At 42.9% G+C, this 22,299-nt stretch overlaps 1 protein-coding gene across 1 annotated transcript; it reads right to left on the reverse strand.

The window, feature by feature from the left end:
- Nucleotides 1-16,849: 16,849 nt before the first annotated feature.
- LOC141049520 (keratin, type II cytoskeletal cochleal-like) lies at nt 16,850-20,947 on the reverse strand. Its single transcript, XM_073546063.1, has 9 exons — nt 20,531-20,947; nt 19,520-19,728; nt 19,130-19,190; nt 18,725-18,820; nt 18,469-18,633; nt 18,258-18,383; nt 17,956-18,176; nt 17,665-17,693; nt 16,850-16,986 (listed from the first exon to the last, which is right to left on the reverse strand). Exons 1-9 carry the CDS (start codon nt 20,945-20,947, stop codon nt 16,850-16,852), a joined length of 1,461 nt encoding a protein of 486 aa, XP_073402164.1.
- Nucleotides 20,948-22,299: the final 1,352 nt, after the last annotated feature.

Here is a 22,299-nt window from a genome sequence, read left to right on the forward strand (position 1 = left end):
TGCGGGACGAGTTGACATTTTCATTGGTACCATTTTCGGGCACGTGACATTTTTTGATCGTTTTTTATTCTGATTTTTGGGACGCAGAATGAACAAAAACCAGCGTTTAATGAATTTCTTTTGGGTGGTGCGTTTACGCCGTTCCGCATGCGATAAAATTGATAAAGCGGTTTTATTCTTCGGGTCAGTACGGTTACAGTGTTACCTCATTTAGGTCGTTTTTTTATGTTTTGTCGGTTTTTTGCAATGAAAACAATTTTATATAAAAAATAATTATTTTGTATCGCTTTATTCTGCGAGCTATAACTTTTTTATTTTTTTGCAGATGACGCTGTATGACAGCTCATTTTTTGTGGGATAAGATGACGTTTTCAGCGGTACCATGGATATTTATATGCGTTTTTTTGATCGCGCATTATTGCACTTTTTGTTCGGTGGAATGATAATAAATCATTATTTTTTGCTTCGTTTTTTATTTTTATTTTTTAAGGGGTTCGCTAAAGGGTTTAACTAATGGGACAGTTTTATAGGGCGGGTCGGTACGGACGCGGCGATACCAAATATGTGTACTTTTATTGTTTTTTTTGTTTTTTTTATTTTGAAAAAATGGATTTATTGGGGAATATATATTTTTTTTTTTACTAATTTATTTAGCGATTTTTTTTTTAAATTATTTTTAACACTTTTTTTTTTTTACTTTATTACCTTGTCCCAGGTGGGACATCACAGATCACTGTGACAGATCAGCAATCTGTCACAGGCAGTTCTGCAGACTTCCTCATGCCTGCGCTTTGCAGGCAGTGAGGAAGTCAGCACCCTACAGGCCCCCGAAGGCTCCCGTTGCCATCTTGGATCCGGGGGCCTGTAGGGAAAGAGACCCCCCGCAGCAGCGCTGCACATTGCGCTGCCGTGGGGGGCTCAGGGGAGCAAGGAGGGAGCCCCCTCCCTGCCGATGTTTCCCTTTAACCCCCGGTACACCGCGATCGCATTTGATCGCGGTGTACAAGGGGTTAACATGTCGGGGGCGGTCCGTGACCACCCCTGACACATTGTGCCGGGTGTCAGCTGTGATAATCAGCTGACACCCGGCCGCGATCAGCGGCGCTCACCACGTGGGCGCCGCTGATCGATGGGATGTAATATTCCGTCCATGGAAATTAGGTCCAGGGTCACATGAACGGAATATTACGTCCCTTGTAGGTAAGGGGTTAAATGAGTTAAAGAATAGAGTGAGGGACGTAAAATATGAATAAGTGAGGGCACTCTCAAATGTACACAAGAGGGCCCTCCAAAATTTCTAGAGGAGGGCACTTCCAAAAGTATGTTACAGGGCCACATGAGGGCTCTCACTAAACAAAGGCTTCCTGGCACAGCACGTCCGCGGGCTACAAGGCAAACAAAGTTGACAGTACAGGAACATACAAAATTTTTATAATGCTGAATAAACATTGCCTATACTAAACTTCCCATTATGAGAGGCACTCATTCTTGAACGTTGCAAACAGTTATTAATTAACTATCTAAAATTCTAAGTCAAAAAGTGCAATTTTTCAATTCCAAGTGCTATTATCTGTTACTCACTATCACTTCAGTATTCTTCATCTTTCTATCTCTAGTACATATTTCTTTTCTATCCCTAGTGCACATTTTCTTCTTTCTTTCAAGTGACAACCGTGATACCTGGTTCACCATATACATTTTCAACTCTTTATTCAAATCTCCCATCTCTGTATCAAAACATTTCTCATTCTTTATAAAAGCTATCATAAGACACATTATCAAATACTTTCAAACTTTAAAACTTTCAACAATAATTCTTGTAAGTGCTGGACACCACTCCCAGCCGGGATCTCTTGCAGTGTCCTTTGAGGTAGACGTAATCTTCGCAAAGTGTCCATATGTAAAACCAAGAGAGGGCACCTAAAGAGGTGCAACTATTTACAAGTAAAAGTTTTTGGATCACTCCAAGTTCATGATCGCTAGTTCACTAGGGAAGCTGCCAACAACACAGGGCAACACAGGGAAAACAAAAATAACCATGATGGTCAAAAATGGAACAAAAAGGCACAACGGTGCAAATAAACCCTCCTGGGCAACGAGAGTTAGTGCAAAATTTTTTTTTAGTGCTGGTCCCCTCCTGGGGATCTGGAAGCTGTTGATGGGGTACTGCTACCAGATGAAAGGATCACATTAGCAGTCCTCAATTACTCCTCTTCCATCGGGGTAAAACCTGTGGCTTTCTGTACCTTGGGTACATCTTGGCACATAGGGGCAGTAGGTGGTCTCTGCCTGCATGTCTGGAGGAGATCTTCTGGGACTCGCCTAATGTTCAGAGCATACCAGCCTCGGAGACCTTCATGCCTAGTAAATGTCACCTTGTCTCCCGGGCTCAGGTTCCTGGCAGGGTATCCTTTCCTTAGGTGAGGTTCCACGTTCCTCCTACTGAAGAATAGGTTAGAGATTCGGCTAGGGTCAGGGATAAAGCCGAACCCCCTCTCATGGTTCACATTCAAGACGTGGCCCCAACCTGCTGCATTCCTGGGACCATAATGACCGGCACGGACCCGCTCCTTCCGGTCCAAATCTGGGCCTAGTACCGCTTGCCGGCGCTGCTCTCTCTCCCGGTGTTCAGCTGCCAGCTGCCGGATGGTGGCTTGACAATGGGCCCAGTGCTCATCATCCTCCTGCTCTTCCCGTGACCGGTCCAGGCTGGTTTAGTACTGCGGCGCCACCTTCAGGGGTTCCGGTGTTCTCCCCTGGGGAATGGTATTCCGGTCCCAGACCAGATCTAGCGCGACCTGGCCAGCCGCTGCGACCGTGGTGCACCCCAGGGCCTTCCCCGGTGTCGGGGCATCGGACGTACCTGGGGCCTCCTGGCAGTGCGGTCTCTGCTCCGGTGCCGGTGGAAGCGGGCCGGTGGTAGTGGGTGGTGGTTACAGGTCCACGGGGGCCTCTGATGGGACCTGCACAGCCGCGTCAGGTCCAGGTGGGAGCTCCTTTTCCTCTGCTTCAGCTCCCAGGGCCACATATAACTCCTCCTGTGGTGGCAGCAAAGGGGCTTCGGATGCTGCCGGTGGTGTGATGGCGGCGGCAAGCTCCACTGAATCTGCCTGAGGAAGCTTCGGTGCAGTGGCGGCGGTCACCGCAGATGTAGGCCCCTCCTGGGGGCGCTGCCAATTCATCCGCCACAAGGCCTCCTGCCTCAGCCGCAAACATTGGGTCAGCCGGGCGATTTCATCCTCCAGCTGCTGACGGTTCATTTCTGCTACAAGGTTGGAGCCTTCAGCCATGGCGCCAGGGAGATCCGCTTCCCCGTGCTCCGCAGGCCTCCTTCCCTCTCTCTCCAAGATGGCATTCTGGCATTTTTCTCCCTCCTCTCTCGGCCCCTTTCCCGCCACTGGCTTCTGCCCCTCCTTCCGAGGGCAGTGTCTTCTTCCAGCGCCTCCATATCAAGCCAGTATACGAACCCCTCGGGGGGGTGGGCCATGTTGCTGTCACATAGTAATTCAGGCAAGGGAGGCCCAAGACTCTTCGTGGTCTTTTCCTAGGACCTCCCATCTCTTCATGCCCTTCTTCTCCACGCCAACGGCCATTTTTAATGTTCATTTCACAGTCTATTAAATTGGGTCTTCTACACATTCTCAAAGTTTTAAGTCCAACAAATCTTAGGCACACAGAACCCGATGGCATCGGGTCTCGTCATCCTGTTCGTGACGCCAAGTTGGGTCGCTCTCCCAGGGCTGCGGGGGGGTACTCGGTACCGGGCCGGTGTCGGTGGGATGTGTCACAGCAGCGGTGACCCGGACCGTGGCCATGGGCGCCCAAGTAATGGCGATATGTGAATGGTGAATAGTTCGTCACACCACCTGTGGTGTTCGGCAAGGGAGGTGTTAAGCCGACGCTGCAGACAGATCCTCTGGGACAGATGGTGTGGTGCAGCAGTGATGGTATAGCCCTCCACAGGCAGGACTGATGTCCCAGGGCAGTGTAGATGTGGGGACACTTAGATGGCGTAGTGTCCGGCGCAGGGGATGTAGCAGTGTCAGGCGGGCAGACGCAGGAAGGAATGGAGGGCACCAGGCCATGTAGTTCCAAAGATTTACTCACAGTCTGTAGTGCCCGCTTCTGTGCCGTGTCCTCCGAGTCAGGGACTCAGTCAACCTCCAGGCAAGATGGAAAGCTCCCTTCCACACTCCGTCAACTTATGTGCCTTTTCTGAACGTCTCCACTATAGCGCCTTTTAGTGTGAAGATCTCCTAGTACTGAGTTATACTGGAGTTCCTCCTGACAGATGTTCCCAAGAACTCCACTTGCACGGCAGACAGCTGTAGCCTGCTTCGGGGACTCTCTACTCCTAAGTCCCGGCTCTCTATCCGTATTGCTGTTGTGCCCTCAAGTCTTAGATGGGGGTAGTGCATTTACAGCCCACTACTCCACCGGTGTCTGCTGCAGAACCATTAGTGTTTGTACAACCTCGGGGACTGGGCCCCGGCCTTGCGCTTAGAACTTCTAGGCAGGGTTCTTCCTCTAACCCACGTCCTCTGTGTTCCCTTTTACTCCAACATTCCGTACTTGTCTTTCCCTTCTATGGAAGCTCAGGCTTCAGTTCTGCGTCTTTCTCCTTCTCTCCTTTCCTTTCCCATGCCAGCTGGCTCAGGTCACTGAGGCAGCTGCAACACTCCTTCCTCCATCCCTTCTTCCAGGGATCTCCTTTCCTCACTCCTCTCTGAGTGACTTCCTCCCTCCGACTGACCTCCTGTCAGACTGACCTGTAATCCTAAACCATCACTCTCTTTTATGTATCCTAAACTCCACCCGCATCCCTGCATGTTTAGTGTTCCAAGCAGGGAACCACCAAAGGTGCTCTGCTTCTCTCTAAGCAAGGAGCCGCAATGTGGTTATGCTGAACTACTCTATTGTGTGGGGTGCGAGTGTTGGAGAGTGGTCAGGAGTTCCCACCTTACCTGGATGGTGGGGCACCACACCTTAGGAGAAGGTGCAGTACCTCTGTGGTGACTGAGCCTCAGGGGTGCCACACAGGCCCTTTGAACATTTGAATTTAGGGCCGCAGAATCACGTGGAGGTGGAGGAAGGGGGGGGGGGAGGGTGAAGCTCAATGCTACAATAGACACATTGTAAACCGCTATGGAATATGTATTTCACTATCTGAGGTTCAATGGGAGAGGGACCACCCAAATGTATAAGTAACAGCAGTCCCACCAAAACGCATGTTACAGGGCCACCTGAGGCCTCTCAGGTCAAAGATCAACATACCTACTGGTACGTTGTAGCTGGCCTTGTAAAGTGATGGGGAATATCTAACTAAAAATGATGTATGTAAAACAATGAACATGGAAAAGAGCAGCATTAGAAGCACCTGGTGGTTTATTGGGGATATTTCAATGGAAGGTGGGGGGGATTAGCCTCTCACCTAGAAGGGTTGTGTACCCCTGCACAACCTCAGCAGTGGGTATCTCTGTGCAATCCTGCTGTGTTGCTCCAGGACCGATCCTGTGCTGTGCTTCCTGGTCTGGTCACGTGGACACAAGATGCAGTCACGTGATACCACTGTGACGTTGCTTCAGGTCCTACTACCTGGAGATGCCCTATCTAGATCCAAGCTGCTCCAGCCACAATCCTGTGGCGCCCCCAGGAGTATGGTCGCCACAATGGCATTACCTTCCTCCTAGGAAGTGTGATGTCATGCCTGGAAGCAATGAAGGGTCTCTCTGACAGATAATCTCTACATAAAACACAGTTCCCTCTCCAGGCCAGCAGAGGGAGTTCTGAACCAATGCTAAAGGGAAGAGTTTCTCTCTGGGGGCCAGGAGGGGAAATCAGTCAGTTCATGGAGGAGGGCGAAGTGTGTGGACGTGGAGAGAGGAGCTGGGGGATTGAGCAGAGAGTTGAGGCTCAATCCCAGCTGGAGCGCATGATCTGGAGCCTGGTCTCCAAGGTTGTATGGATACTGACGGTCCTGCAACAGAAACCAGAGGAATAGGAAGCTGTAAATGCTCTATTCCCATCTAAGACTCGGAGGTACAACAGCGACGTGTGAACCAAAGGAGATAGAAGGCTACAGCTGTCTGACATATGAGGTAGATCCAAAAGGGAAGAAGGAGGAACGTCAGTGTAACACAGTACTGTGCTATGAATGGGTCATCGAGGGGAAAAAAACAAAACAAGCTAAGTCACAGAAAACCAGAGAGGTTGGTAACTATGCAGATTGCAGATCCCTGATCCTAACCACACAACTAGCAGCAGCCATGGAGCGTACCTACGATGATCCCAGACGCTTCGTCACAGCCGGAGAACTACATAAGCCTGAAGCAAGAAAAGGGGAAAACTAACTGCCCCAGAGCAGACCCCAAAGGAAAGACAGCCCCCGCACATGTATTGACGGTGAAACAAGATGAAAGCGCAAACACAGGCAGGAAAATAGACTGAGCAAACGATGGGGCCCAAACTAACTAGAAAGGATAGGAAAGGAAAGACACTGTCTGCAATCTGCAAAAAACCCTACAAAAATAATGTCCAACACTTCTAATAGAAAAAAATTAACCCTGAAGTCACTAGACTTCTCCCACTATATCAGCACTCTGAAATATTCTGAAACAGAGCAAAAAGAGGCCAATCTAATAAGGGACAAAAAGCAAATTGGCAAATACAGGTAAATAAGAGTGGAAATTCAGCACAGCCCCAGCCGGGGCTGGCTGACCACACAAAAAAACTGAATAGACCAACAAAATCAAGTGTGAACATTAGCAGAAAAACTTAGCTTTAGATGACTGGAGCAGAGCTGAAAACCAAGACCTGACAAGCCAGAAGGAATCGCCAGCACCAGAATAGGGAGTCGGCTGTCTTAAATCCAGTCTGAGATTCCTGAGGTCCAATCATCATCCTCATTATCAGGTGGCAGATCTCTACTGATTAAATCAGCCTCACTACCTCCTGTTACCACCAGAGGGAGCCTGGCAGGAGAACTCACAACTGGTGGACCAGAAAATGAACTCACAATAGTGAAAATCTTGGCTTAAATTTTGGAGATGCAACCTTCATAGGAATATTCTTAGACGACAACCAAACCATATCACCCACTTTAAACCGGGGACCAATGGTCCTATGCCGGTTGGAAAATCGCTGGGCCTTTTCCTGAGAGAGTGACAACTTATCCACCACTTGGTCCCATATCTGCTGCATTCTCTCAACCACAGTGTCCACACCGGGGCAGGACGAAGATTCCACTTGCCCTGAAGAGAATCGAGAATGAAACCCAAAATTACAGGAAAAGGGTGACATCAAAGTGGCAGAACTAGCTCTATTGTTCAGTGCGAATTCGGCCAAGGGCAAAAATGAGACCCAATCATCCTGATCAGCAGATATAAAACATCTCAAATAAGACTCCAAGGCCTGGTTTGTTCTCTCAGTCTGTTAATTCGTCTGGGGATGAAACGCGGAGGAGAAGGATAACTGAATTCCCAGATTGGAACAAAAGGCTTTCCAGAATCTGGAAACAAACTGGACTCCTCTGTCGGACACAATGTTCTCAGGAATCCCATGTAACCGAACCACCTGTTGTAAAAACAAGGGCACCAACTCACGGAAGATGGCAACTTTGGGAGTGGTACAAGATGGATCATCTTAGAAAATCTATCACAAATCACCCAGATAACAGTCATCCTTTGAGACACAGGAAGATCAGAAATAAAATCCATTGAGATATGGGTCCATGGCCTCTTGGGCACCGGCAGGGGCATCAGCAACCCATTAGAATGAGAACAGGGTTTAGACCGAGAACAAGTCCCACAGGACTGTACAAAATACCTGACGTCACGAGAAAAGGCAGGCCACCAAAAAGACCGACTCACTAAATCTTTGGTACCAAAAATACCTGGATGACCAGCCAATGCGGAGCAATGAATTTCAGACATCACTCTCTTTCTCCACTGGTCAGGATCATAAAATTTTCCCATAGGGCAATGCTCAGGTTTATCCTCCTGAAATTCCTCCAGGGCGCGTCTCAAATCAGGCGAAATGGCAGAAAGAACTACCCCCTCACCTAGGATGGTAGTAAGCTCAGTCACACTAAGGGAATTGACAAAGAAACTCCTAGAAAGGGCATCTGCCTTAACATTCTTAGTGCCCGGAAGAAAAGAGACCACAAAATTAAAACGCGCGAAAAACAAGGCCCATCTAGCCTGTCTAGGATTCAAGCGTTTGGCCGACTCCAGATAAATCAAATTCTTGTGATCGGTGAGGACCACAACTTGATGTCTAGCTCCCTCCAACCAATGTCTCCACTCCTCAAATGCCCATTTCATGGCCAACAATTCCCGATTCCCCACATCATAGTTGCGTTCAGATGGGAAGAACTTTCGTGAAAAGAAGGCACAGGGATTCATCTTAGAAGTCACATGATCTTTTTGGGACAAAACAGCTCCTGCACCAATCTCAGAACCATCTACCTCCACCTGAAATAGAAGTGAGACATCAGGTTACCGTAAAACTGGAGCTGAAGTAAATCTCTGCTTAAGCTCCTGAAATGCAGAGACAACCTCAGGAGACCAATTCAGCACATCAGCGCACTTCTTGGTCAGATCAGTCAGTGGTTTGACAATACCAGAAAGATTACCTATAAATTTACGATAGAAATTAGCAAAACCCAAAAACTTCTGGAGGGCCTTCAAAGAAGTAGGCTGAACCCAATCATAAGTGGCCTGTACCTTGGCCTGGTCCATTTCAATAGTCGATGGAGACAAGATAAATCCCAAAAATGAAATCCTCTGTACACCAAAGAGGCATTTCGATCCCTTAACAAACAGGGAATTCTCCCTCAAAATCCGGAACACAGTCCAGACGTGTTCCACATGAGAATCCCAATCACTAGAAAAGATCAAAATATCATCCAGATAGATGATCAAAAACTTATCCACAAAGTCACGGAAAATAAAATTCATAAAGGACTGGAAGACATAAGGGGCATTAGTGAGCCCAAAAGGCATCACCAGGTACTCAAAATGTCCCTCTGGAGTATTAAACGCCGTCTTCCATTCATCCCCGTGCTTGATGCGAATAAGATTATACGCCCCCTGAGGTCAAGCTTAGTAAACCAGCAGGCACTCTTAACTCTGGAGAATAAATCAGACATCAGACGTAACGGGTACTGATATTTAACCGTTATCTTGTTAAGGGAACGATAATCAATACACGGTCTTAATGAACCATCTTTCTTGGCCACAAAAAAAACAGCATCTAAAGGTGACGAGGATGGTCTAATATGACCCTTCTCCAACGACTCTTTAATATAGGATCGCATAGCATCATGTTCGGGTACTGGTAAGTTGAAAAGCCGACCCTTGGGAAATTTACACCCAGGCATCAACTCAATTGCACAGTCGTAACTCCTATGAGGACGCAAAGACGCAGATTTGCTCTCACTAAATACATCAGAAAAATCGGCTAGATAATCAGGAATATCATGAGACTGAGGAGAGGTAGAGAAAACAGGAGCGTCCCTAAGAGCACACTGACAACCCCAACTCACCACAGACCCAGATTTCCAATCCAAAACTGGATTATGAGTTTGCAACCAAGGAAAACTCAGAACAATAGTATCATGCAAATTATGCAGCACCAAAAATTTACAATTTTCTTGGTGGTCTGGGGTAAATCGCATTGTCACCTGTGTCCAAAACTGAGGTTTATTCTCCACCAAAGGAGTTGCATCAATACCCCTCAAAGGAATAGGCGTCCACAGAGGCGTCATGGAAATACCACAATGTTTAGCAAAGTCCAAATCCATCAGATTCAACGCTGCTCCTGAATCCACAAAAGCCTTCGTGGAAAACGTGGATAAGGAGCAGATCAGTGTAATTGCCAAAAGAAACTTAGGTTGTACTCTGCCCATAGCAAATGTGTGTGCAAAATGTTTCTCTCGTTTAGGGCAGACAGAAATAGTATGAGAGACGTCTCCACAGAAAAAACACAGCTTATTACGCCTTCTAAACTCCTGACGTTGCGTCCTAGACAAAACCCCATCACATTGCATAGGTTCAGACGTTTGTTCAAAAGATTGCAGAGCCTCCCGTGTAGTTTTACGTTCACGTAAACGCCGATCAACTTGAATGGCTAATGACATAGAATCATCCAGACCAGAGGGAGCAGTAAATCCCACCATAACATCTTTTACGGTCTCTGATAAACCATTCCGAAAGAGAGCTGCCAATGCACTATCATTCCATGTAGTAAGGACCGCCCAATTTCAGAATTTTTTGACAGTGTAACTCTGCAGAATCCTGACCCTGGTTTAATGCCAACAAGGTTCTCTCAGCTTGATCAACAGCATTAGGTTCATCATACAACAACCCCAAGGCTTGAAAAAATGCATCCACATTAGTCAGAATACGATTTTCAGGTGTTAGAGAAAAAGCCCAATCCTTGGGATCGCCGTGCAGCAAGGAGATGACAAATTTTAACCTGCTGCACAGAGCTCCCTGAAGAGTTAGGTTTCAAGGCAAGAAATAATTTACAATTATTCTTAAAAGTCAGAAATTTAGACCGATCCCCAGAAAACACATCAGGAGTAGGGATCTTAGGTTCAGCAGCATGTGACTGAATGAGGTAGGTGGAAATTCCCTGTACTTCAGCAGCAAGTACTCCACATGATCAGACAATTGCTTAATCTTCATTAGGAAAAAAAAATCCTCCTACGGCCCCAGAGAAAAAGAGGAAAAAATATTAAAAAAAAATTCTGACACTTTTTTTTTTAACAACTTTTTCCTGCTTTTGAGAACCCTAGAATCTGTGGTATGGCTGGTGATTCTGTTATGAATGGGTCACCGAGGAGAAAAAAAACAAAACAAGCTAAGTCACAGAAAACCAGAGAGGTTGGTAACTATGCAGATTGCAGATACCTGATCCTAACCACACAACTAGCAGCAGTCGTGGAGCGTACCTACAATGATCCTAGACGCTTCATCACAGCCGGAGAACTACATAAGCCTGAAGCAAGAAAAGGGGAAAACTAACTGCCCCAGAGCAGACCCCAAAGGAAAGACACCCCCCACATATGTATTGATGGTGAAACAAGATGAAAGCACAAACACAGGCAGGAAAATAGGCTGAGCAAACGATGGGGCCCAAACTAACTAGAAAGGATAGGAAAGGAAAGACAATGTCTGCAATCTGCAAAAAACCCTACAAAAATAATGTCCAACACTTCTGATAGCAAAATTAACCCTGAAGTCACTAGACTTCTCCCACTATATCAGCACTCTGAAATATTCTGAGACAGAGCAAAAAGAGGCCAATCTAATAAGGGACAAAAAGCAAATTGGCAAATACAGGTAAATAAGAGTGGAAATTCAGCACAGCCCTAGCCGTGGCTGGCTGACCACACAAAAAGCTGAATAGACCAACAAAATCAAGTGTCAACATTAGCAGAAAAACTTAGCTTTAGATGACTGGAACAGAGCTGAAAACCTAGACCTGACAAGCCAGAAGGAATCACCAGCACCAGAATAGGGAGTTGGCTGTCTTAAATCCAGTCTGAGATTCCTGAGGTCCAATCCTCATTATCAGGTGGCAGATCTCTACTGATTAAATCAGCCTCACTACCTCCTGTTACCACCAGAGGGAGCCTGGCAGGAGAACTCACAACTGGTGGACCAGAAAATGAACTCACAGCAGTACTGCATGTACCTCAAGTAAGCGCTAGAGAGGAGACTACATTACCCATCTGATAGAGAGATTCCTTTGTTGTTTCCAGGCTAATCAGCTCCTGCGCCATCTGTAAGCTGAACTCTGGACTGCACTTACAAAGTAAAGGTAAAGAAACTACACTTTGCTGTGTCCTTGCCTTCTTCCTGCAACTCCTTCAGCACTGCTACATCTCTGTGCCAGACACTGCACCCTCTTCCTCAACACCTATCCTCTTCATCTACTCTGCCCTGGGACTACAGCCCTGCCTGTGGAGAGCTATAACATCACTGTTGCACCCCACCATCTGTTCCAGAGGATCTGTCTGCAGCGTCGGCTTAACACCTCCCTTGCCGAACACCACCGGTGGTGTCACAAATCACTCAAAAACTTTATTTCATTACTCAATCCTCTTTTACATGGGCGCACAGGGCCATGGACTGGGTCTCTGCTGCTGAGACATTCCCCTCTGAAGGACCGGCCCGGTACCGACTACCCCACAGCCCTGGGAGGGCGACTCAATCCCCCAAGGGGAATATCAACGTTTTTTGAAGAAAAAAAATGTATGTGGTCAATTTAAGGAGCGCAATGGCTATAGAGCACATTGCAATAGGTTAGTGGTGAACAAACCTTTTATTAGATCACTACGCATTTCGGCAGCGGACCTCTACCTTCCTCAGGTGGATTTACAGACAGTGGAGGAAGTGACACATCAAATATGAATAGTGAGCAATTAGATGGAAGCATTCAATAATGTCAGTTAACCCTTTGTGTACTGGCAGTGAGCCAGCAGAAATGCAGCAATTAAAACCCAAAATTAAAATGTATACAAAAAACTAAAACAAAAAAAAAAAAATATATATATATATATATTCAACAAATAATTTTAAAATATTTAAAAAATAATATAAAATATAAAATGTACAATATATAGATATAAAATTAATTATATGAAATAAAATATAGCAATGTAATAATAAAAATCTAAAAATACTAAAAAACTAATTGCACTGTATTTTTTTAAAAACTAAGAAAACACAAAGGAAATATAAATTCATCCCTTTTATCTTTTCTCTCTTTATTTTTATCCCAAACAAGGATTCCCAGTCAGTCCTCCCATGCTGGTGCTAACTCAACCTCAACCTTCTTAGCATCTGTAATCTGACGAGGAAATACACATTCAGTCCTTTCCTCCTATCCTTTGCTAATCATTGCCATACAATGCACTTATTTTATATCCTTACGACTGTTACTTAGACACATTCTCAATGGTTAAATTCAAACCCTCAAAGTACCCAATTTGAAGATCCAAAAAACTTTCTTTATCAAGTTGCTATAACAATTCAGGGCAGTAACAGCTACTTGATCTATAATTATAAGTTTTAGAAATTTTGGATCTTTTTCATGGAAAGTGAAAAAATGTTTGGACACACTATGTTGTTGAAACCAATTACGTATATTATGACGATGCTTGTTTAATCTAGCAGGCATCATCTGAATAGTGCGACCCACATATTCTAGGCCGCGCGTGCATTGCAGAAGATATACAACATAAGTGGGCTGACAGTCCACCCTACAATTAATGGTGAAGCTCTCTCCAGTTGTTTGTGATCTGAAAGAGGTGGCTCCACTAACAATTGTGCTACAGCACAGACATTTTGGGGTGTTACAAGTATAAAACCCCAAATTGTAATTCATGGGTTTCTCCTTTGTATTTTTTAATTCAAAAGATATGTTACTAGGTGACACCATACTCCGTAGATTGCAGTTTCTTCTATAAACAGTAATCGGCTTGTTGGGAAAATGGTTTGAAAGAATTGGGTCAGCCTGTAAAATGAACCAATATTTACTTAACAACCTTTGAATACTTGCTTGAGATTGGTTGTAAGTGATTACCATACTCCATTCCCTAGATTTTGTTTCATTGATCTTATTAGCAGAAAGGATTTTTGCAATGCAAGAATCTTGTATGAAAAGTTGAGTTCTCTTAATGGCATCTATTAATAACTTCTTAGGCCTGTTTCACACATCAGTTTTTGTCCATCAGTCAAAATCCGCCGTTTTGCAAAAAAAACGGATCCGCCATTTTTTTTGGCAGATCAGTTTTTTTCCCATTGAGTTGCATTACCTGCGGATCTTGACGGATGACCATCCGTTGGATCCGTTTTTTTGCGGATCCGCCAAAATTTTGACGTCCGCCGACATGCCCGAACGGAGCATGTAACGTTTTTTCGGGCGGCAGGATCCGCACTTCTCACTGCGCATGGCTGAAAGACTTCACTGAGCCTGAAATTTAACCCTAAACTCTGTTCTGGCGGCTGGAAAATGACTCTCTCTCTCTCTCCTTCCCCAGGCAGCGGTTCCTTTAAAATTCTTCCTTTCACGGATCCGTTAAAATAACGGTCCGGTGACAAACATTGTGGTCAGTTCGGAAACGGATCCGCTATCCACCATTTTAGCGGATTTTGACTGAACACAAAAACTGATGTGTGAAACAGGCCTTAGAATATCCTTTCTGTAGGAACCTCTGCTTAAGAATTCTCGATTCTTTCACAAAATCCTGATCATCTACACAATTTTTATGACTCCTCCAATACTGGTCATATGGAATATTCTTAATCCATCTGGAGAGGTGCCCACTATCAAGCCTGAGATAGCTGTTCACATCAACAGGTTTGAAATGTGTTGATGTGGACAACCTCCCCAGATCATCCAATTTTATGAGAAGGTCAAGAAATTGAATGGATGTGTTGGACATGGACACTGTAAATGATAAGCCCCATGGATTCCTATTTAGTTCATCAACGAAATCAAGGCCCGTAATTTTGGAGCCATTCCAAATCAAAATCAAATCGTCAATGAAACGACGATAGAAATTAATACGGCCCAATGCCAGGGGAGATTGCGCGATGAAAACGGACTCAAAAAAGCCCATATACAGGTTGGTGTAACTTGGGGCGAATCTCATCCCCATCGCGCAGCCCCTGACCTGCTTGTATACTGTGCCATCAAAAGTGAAGACATTATTGTTTAAGATAAAACTAATAGCTGTTACAATAAAATTCTTTTGTTCCTCCGGCATGGATATGTCAGTACTTATAAAATGATTAACTGCTTGCATACCCAATTCATGGGTGATATTGCTATATAGTGATGCCACATCTAAAGTTAGCAATAAACAATTACTCTGAGGGGTAGATCTCTCACTAAGTTGATCAATTCAGAAGAATCTTTCAAATGGGAGTCCAAATTCAATACAAACTTTTGAAGAAATAAATCTAGATAATGTGATAAGTTGGCAGTTATCGAGTTTATACCCAAAATTAATGGGCGACCAGGGGGGTTGGTTGCATTTTTATGCAATTTAGGGAGGAAATAAAAGAAGGCTGTTCTATAACGGGGGGATATCTAAAAAAAAGTTCTCATTTTTATTCAGAATTCCTTTTTGCCAAGCTTTTTTTTACCAGAGTATTATAATATTAATAAATTGATAAGGAAGGGTCTGAATCTAAATTTTGATAGCAATCCTTATCACCTAAAATTCGTTTGCTCTCATTCAAATACCTGGTCCTATCCATTATCATGACCCCACCCCCCTTATCTGCACTCTTTATTATAATCTCTTTGTTCTCCCTCAGGGATGTTGTTGCTTTCCTTTCTTCTACTTTAAGGTTATCCACTTTTTTACAATGTTCAATAAAGCACATTTTTTTTAATACTAATTGATGGAAGGTTTCAACATGAGCACCTTTATGGTATAGGTTGGGGATAAAAACTACTTGAAGTCCCCTTCATCGGTACATGTGCACTGTGGAGACAGGCTGGGAATCCCTGATTGGGATTTAAATAAGGAGAGAAAAGATATAAGGGATGAATTTATATTTCCTTTGTATTTTCTTAGTTTTTAAAAAATAAAAATACAGTGTCATTTATTTTTTTCTCTTTTGGTTTTATATATTTTTTCTTTTAGTTTTAGTTATAGTTTTTATATTAATTTTAGTTTTTGGTTTTAATTGCTGCATTTCTGATAGCTCACCGCGGGTATACAAAGAGTTAACTGACATTATTGAATGCTTCCATCTTATTGGTCACTACCCGTATTTAATGTGTCACTTCCTCCACTGTCTGTAAATTCACCTGAGGAAGGTAGTGGTCCTCTGCAGAAACGCATAGTGGTCTAATAAAAGGTTTGTTCACCACTAACCTATTGCAATGTGCTCTATAGCCATAGAGGAGCGCTAAGTTGACCACATACATATTTTTTCTTCTAAAAATAATGTATTGCAGAGGGACCTACAAATCTATAAGTCAGGGCCCTCTCAATTGTAAAAGGCGAAAAAAAAACACAACAGTATGTGTTAACAAACGCTAAAAGGGATATATTTTGTTTCTCTACTTTATTTAGCCTTATATACAATTGATTATGCAGGAAAAACTGTTTCTTACCCTTTTTGGTGTGTTAAATGCAATTTAGACAAACTTATTCCCAGTAACCATATGTGAGTCAGAAATGCATGCAGGCATATTCTCCAGGCTCTTCCCATTCACTTTCTTATCCATTTCAGCTTTTTCCTCAGGCCCCCAGACCCCTTTGTAGGGTCCAGCAGAAAATTATTCGCATTTCCCATTGACATGCATTGTACTATCTACAGTATTCGGAACAAATACACGATTTTTACAAATTACTTGCTACGAGTATAGCGAACTTCTTTGAGTAAATCTGACTTTTATTAGAGAAGCTGGGCCCCCTATCTATCTCAGTTACCACACTGTGTTTTGGAGCCCCTGTTTTCTCCCTTTAGGTAGCGTTGTTATTATTAATACTATATTAAAAGTTATATTTGTTCTTCTCAATTGCTGGTTACCTTTAAACAGTTTTGAAAGATATTTCTAAAAGTGAACTTTTTGATCCACTGTTTGCTGATATGTATATAAGGACCAAGAATAATGAGATAACAAGTTTTGCAATCAGCTCAGTTTATTGAAGGCAGCATAGACAAGCAGTCACTATTACAATGCATCCTAAAATTCAAGTGAAACAACCAGAATAAAGCATAATGGACTCTCACTTTCCTACAAGAATAGCAACAAAGCATATTTCTAAATATACGCTATAATAATATCCACTGGATGTCTAATCCACCAGTCCACTTCAACAATGGTGGCTGTGGCCAGAGTGATGCTTGCTGGAGACATGGGTGTTGGATGCATGGTGGTGATGAGAATGGTGATGTCCACCATGGTGGCCTCCTGAATGATGTTTTCCTCCAGTGCTGGAGTGTAGAACAGCTGCAGAGTGTTGGAAACAAATTAGTTACACAAATTATTTGATACACAAGTTTTAATTCAAAGTTAAAATGATAATGTTCAAAGGTCCACAGTTTTTAAGGTTGAAAAAAATCCATAGTACTCAATCTATAACCTAACATGTTGATCCAGAGGAAGGCAAAAACCCCATGAGTCAGATGCTAAGTTCCCCGTATTAGGGGAAAACTGATTTTCTGACTTCACATACAGCAATCAGACTAGTTCCCTGGATCAACGTCCCATCACAGAATCTCGTGCCCATATCCTATAACATATTTATCAAGAAAGGCATCCAGGCCTTCCTTGAACTTTTGCAGTGAGTATACTCTATTTGCAGCTCACTTCCATGATATGCAACCAGAGGAATGGCAAGGAGTGGCATTGTGTGCTGTGCACTTTAGGGGTGGCACTGTTAGGGGCAATTGTGTGACCGACTCTGCTAGCCACTTGTTTGTGTTGCCAATCTGTCTCCTCCTTTCTTAAGGGTGAACTGGGAGTTGAAGAATTCCATATGTCCCAGAACTGGAACCCCCAACATCATGCAAATGTGCCAAAAATTTTCCAGATTTGACTTCTATGTACCTCAGGAGTAAAGCAATCTGACACGTTGTGGCCCTTGCGTACTTATATAAAGATAACAATTAAATTATGGATACTTACATATATTCACAGAGTTGTCACCAGACATCCTGAAACAGAACATACATTTTTTGAGCTTTATTGCTGTAACAGTATGCTGGTTCTTTCTTAACATATTTGTGTCTCGTTTTATGATTATTACCATGATATACAATGAGGTCATTTTACCATGTAGACACATTGTGCCTATACATAATTTTCCACATTGTAGGCTAGTTGAGGAGGAAGGCTAAAAGCTGTTATACTACATCTTCTTGTAATGATTTGCACATTGGTAATGGTTTTGTTTTCAGCAAGTTGAATGGTGTTTACCTGCATTCTTCTCCTTCCAGCATTTTCTTGTAAGTGGCGATCTCAATATCCAGAGCCAGTTTGACGTTCATCAACTCCTGGTATTCTCTCAGTTGGCGAGCCATGTCCTGCTTGGCCTTCTGTAGGGCAGCCTCCAGTTCTGCCAGTTTGTTCTTGGCATCTCGGACAGCAGCTTCACCACGTTCTTCAGCCTCTGTGATGGCAGCTTCCAGGGCAGCACGCTAGAAATATCTCAAGAATTAGTATTGTTTTTTTGCATCTTCAGGTAAAATTTGTCATTCACTGAACTTTGATGTTTTTACCTGGGCCTTAGCACATTCAATCTCTCCTTTAAGTCTCTGGATTGTTTGATTAAGTCCAGCGATCTCATTTCTGCTGCTCTGCAGATCATCTCCATTTCTTCCAGCTGCCATACGGAGCTCATCAAACTGCCAGCCAAAAGAATATTCAAGGATTAAAAAAATAATGATAATCCAGACAGATTTGAGTTATGTGCTCATGTTTTATCTTTACCCTTGACTGGTACATGGCCTCAGCCTCAGCTCTGCTCCTGTTGGCAATCTCTTCATATTGGGCTCTGACCTCAGCGATGATGCTGTCCATGTCCAGGTCTCGGCTGTTGTCCATGGACACAACCACTGAGGTGTCTGAGATCTGAGCCTGGAGCTGACTGATCTCCTGTAAAAAAAAGTAAAATGATATAATATTATATGATATGATACAACTAATAAAGTATTCAATGGAAATGAATCAAAAGTAGCTAAATTACCGCATCATATAAAGTCCTTAGGAAGTTGATTTCATCAGAGAGAGAGTCAGCCCTGGCCTGAAGTTCAGCTTTGTTCATAAAGGCAGCGTCAACATCCTAAGGCACAAATATAATTCATAAAATTATATATAATACAAACACATTATATATACATTTTCATGTTACCTTAACGGGGGTTGTCCTCGCTTTTTTGCTTTAAAAACTCATGTTGTCTAAGAATAAAAAACCTATATTTTACCAACCAATCTTTCACAGCTCCTCCGTATCATACCTGAGTTCCTCCTCCAGAGGGACAGCGCATGATTGAGGCAGCCAGTCACTGACCACAGTGATGATTAAAAAGGTGAACTATCTCTTTTACTGGTTTTAGCTTACAATAGTTATTTTTACACTTTTTAGACTTACTCTCTTTATACTGACAAATTCATTCTCTGCTGCTGTGCGACGGTTCAGCTCTTCTTCATAGCTGTAGGGAACACACTTATTGGTTAATATCTTCTGTGTGACTTTGCATATCATGATTTTTTGAAGACCATTCTACCACATGAAAACAAAGGTAATGTGAATGGCACAAGGAAGGTGGGAGGGGGCTTTGTTAAATATGCACAAAGACTTCAACTTGCTGCTAAAAAGTTCATCTCATGAATAAAAGTCACTCAGGTATTCTGTAAACTCATGATCCATAAAGCATTTAAATTTCTGACTAGACGACACATAAACAAGATCTCATGTCCTTGTCGGCAATCTTATTCAGGAAGGCCCTAACTACAGTTTCAGCCATTGGACAATTAGTACCTTCGTCTCAGTTCTTCAACAGTTCTTTCCATGTTGTTTCTCTCTGCGTCCAGACGAGCTCTCTCACATGTCAGGTTCTCCAGTTGACTTCTGAGGTTGCTGATGAAAGCCTCAAACAAAGGTTCGATCTGACACCGGGCTGTCCTTTGATCTTGCAGAAAGGACCATTTGGTTTCCAGCATCTTATTTTGCTGCTCCAGAAATCTCACCTTTGTGGGAAAAAATATCCATGAAGATGAGTTAGTAAAGTAGTGATTTTTTTTCTTATTTCTTCTAATATTTAGATAATTGTAATCTGCATGACCTGGTAAAATACGATTGTAGTATCTTCTGTGCCTGTTGGATTCTTTTTTTGTGCAGTAGTTTGCCTCACCTGCTTTTACACATGACCATAAATGGATCCAACCTACTTGCAACTATGATTATGAATATTGGGAAATTCCATCAATTTCGTCTAGTGCTGTAAGATAATCGAACCGGAGCAGAACTGGTGTAGGCACTAAATGAGCCTTGCTTGCCATCTCCATTTACAAAAACTATGGTTCAGAATTTTAATGCCAGTCTTGGAAAATTGAAAGTTGGAGGGATTTGCACCTAATTTACAAAAATCCAAATGTGATTTAATATATTTGGTACATTTGAACCTTTATAAAATATAAAAAAGCACTTGTACCAAAGTTTACTCGTTTTTTTGTGTTTCCTGTTAATAAATCACTGCTAAACTTGGAGTCAATACCCACTATATGAAACACACGATCACTTTTCTTGAAAATTCAAAATTTGACAAGTGCCAAGAAAAGTCACGTTTTTTAATGCAAAATTGATGGAAGTCACGGCTTGCAACCTTTTTGGTGCAGTTAAAAGCAGCAGTTAGAAAAGTAATTCAATCTACTGGTATCAACTTAATTTTTCATCTATATGAGGGCTGAGCATGGGAATGTGCAAATAATTTTATCCTTTCTTTCTGTGAAAAACATACAGCAGCATATCTAAACATCCAGTTTTTCTTACCTTGTCAATAAAGGAAGCAAACTGATTGTTGAGGCCTTTAATTTGGTTCTTCTCATCATTTCTAACTCGTTGGATGTTAGTGTCAAGCTCCAAGTTAAGTGGAGCCAGAAGACCTTCGTTCACAGTCACAGGGGTGATACCTCCACATCCTGATTGTCCTCCAAGACCACCACCCATTCCTCCAAATCCAGATCCATGTCCACTTTTATGTAGACTTCCAAATGACATCTTGTGACCCTTGGATCCAATGTTGTGAGCACTTGAGCTGCTGAAGCAATGTTGAGTCTTGTGTCCATGTCCTGTGTGTTTAGAAGAGTGGGATAAGATGCTGTGAGAGCTGGAATGTTTGGGTAAAGCTACGGAGCAAGAGCTGAAGTGCTTGTGTCCAGAGGAGGAAAGGATGGAGTGATGAGACATGATGGTTCTTCTCACAAGGTTAGCTGGAAGATGATGTGAAGTGCTCAGAAGATGCCTCTCGACTGCTGTCTTCTACAGCAGATATGTGAAGCTTTTATACTCAAACTGGGTGTTTCCATTCTCAATGTACTATTACTATTGTAGCATCATCTACTTTTATGGAAATCATATAAGCTACACGCCTGTGTTATCAAAACTGAAGTATCGTTTTACTATTTGATGATGAAAGGTATCCTCTCACCACAAGCTAGTTATTTCATTTTATTAACTTCTATATTGATGTTTTATTCATGTGTATCTTTCATTTGAAATGTGACTTTGAGAGCTGAAATGGAATAAAACAATAAATAGTTTGCTAAATAAGAATAGACGCTGGAATGTGTGGTATAAGTCAACATCTTAGGCCATGTACATATGTTAACATCCTCTATTTGACCTATACACTGGAAAGGCTGTGAAAAATGAATGCTGGCATATTTATGCATCGTATCCCACGGAAGTAGCATCCAGTGTGATTTGTCACCTATAGCATCCCATTATAAAAAAATTATAGCATGTCATATATATTTCATTGTTTAATCTTGTATGGAGCCTACAGTATTTCATACCTTTTTTATGCAGGGTAACGACCTATACCTACCCAATGGATGCTAGAAGGATGTTTTGATATGTATATAAATAGTTCCTATAGCAGTAAAAGTAACAGTAATTTATGTTGTATATTCTGTTAGCTTGAACAATTTTTGGGGTATGCTGCTGTTCATGGAATCTTCAGAACTGAACACAAGGGGCAGCATTCTCAATTCCCAGTTATATGGGATGATAATTGTTAAGCGTTTCCAATTAATGGCAGGTAAAAGCATAGTATCAATCAAATGTCAGCAACTGACAAATGTTGTCCATTTTCTGTTTTATTCAACTGTTGGCGGCATATCTTTTTGTGTAAACAGGAGATTTTTGGGGACCAAATGTAAACTCCATGTGGACTGGTCAATCATAGTAACGATCATTTGGTCCTAATATAGTTTGCATCCACCCATGCAAAATGGCCTCTAATACTATCAATAAATGTGCTTTGATAATCAAACAGTGCGCATTGTAGATGATGCGAGCTCTGCTGTGTGAAATGAGGAGCCTTGGAGCTTCAGAAAAGTTTTTTTGAGCGTCAATGCGTTTTGGTGCTGGACCCACATCATTTGTTTTTTGACTTTTAGAAAGGTGGAAAACAGCAAAAGAGAAAAAAGGTTTACCCGTACAGGCCTCCAGACAAATGCACTATCAGGATGGAGTGGACCCATATAATTAAGATGGCAACACAGGTGCAAGAATACCGATGAAACAACCGCTCGCAG

This window comes from Dendrobates tinctorius, unplaced genomic scaffold, assembly GCF_039654945.1.
Source record: "Dendrobates tinctorius isolate UK_male_01 unplaced genomic scaffold, ASM3965494v1 ptg000145l, whole genome shotgun sequence".
Taxonomy (NCBI): Eukaryota; Metazoa; Chordata; class Amphibia; order Anura; family Dendrobatidae; genus Dendrobates; species Dendrobates tinctorius.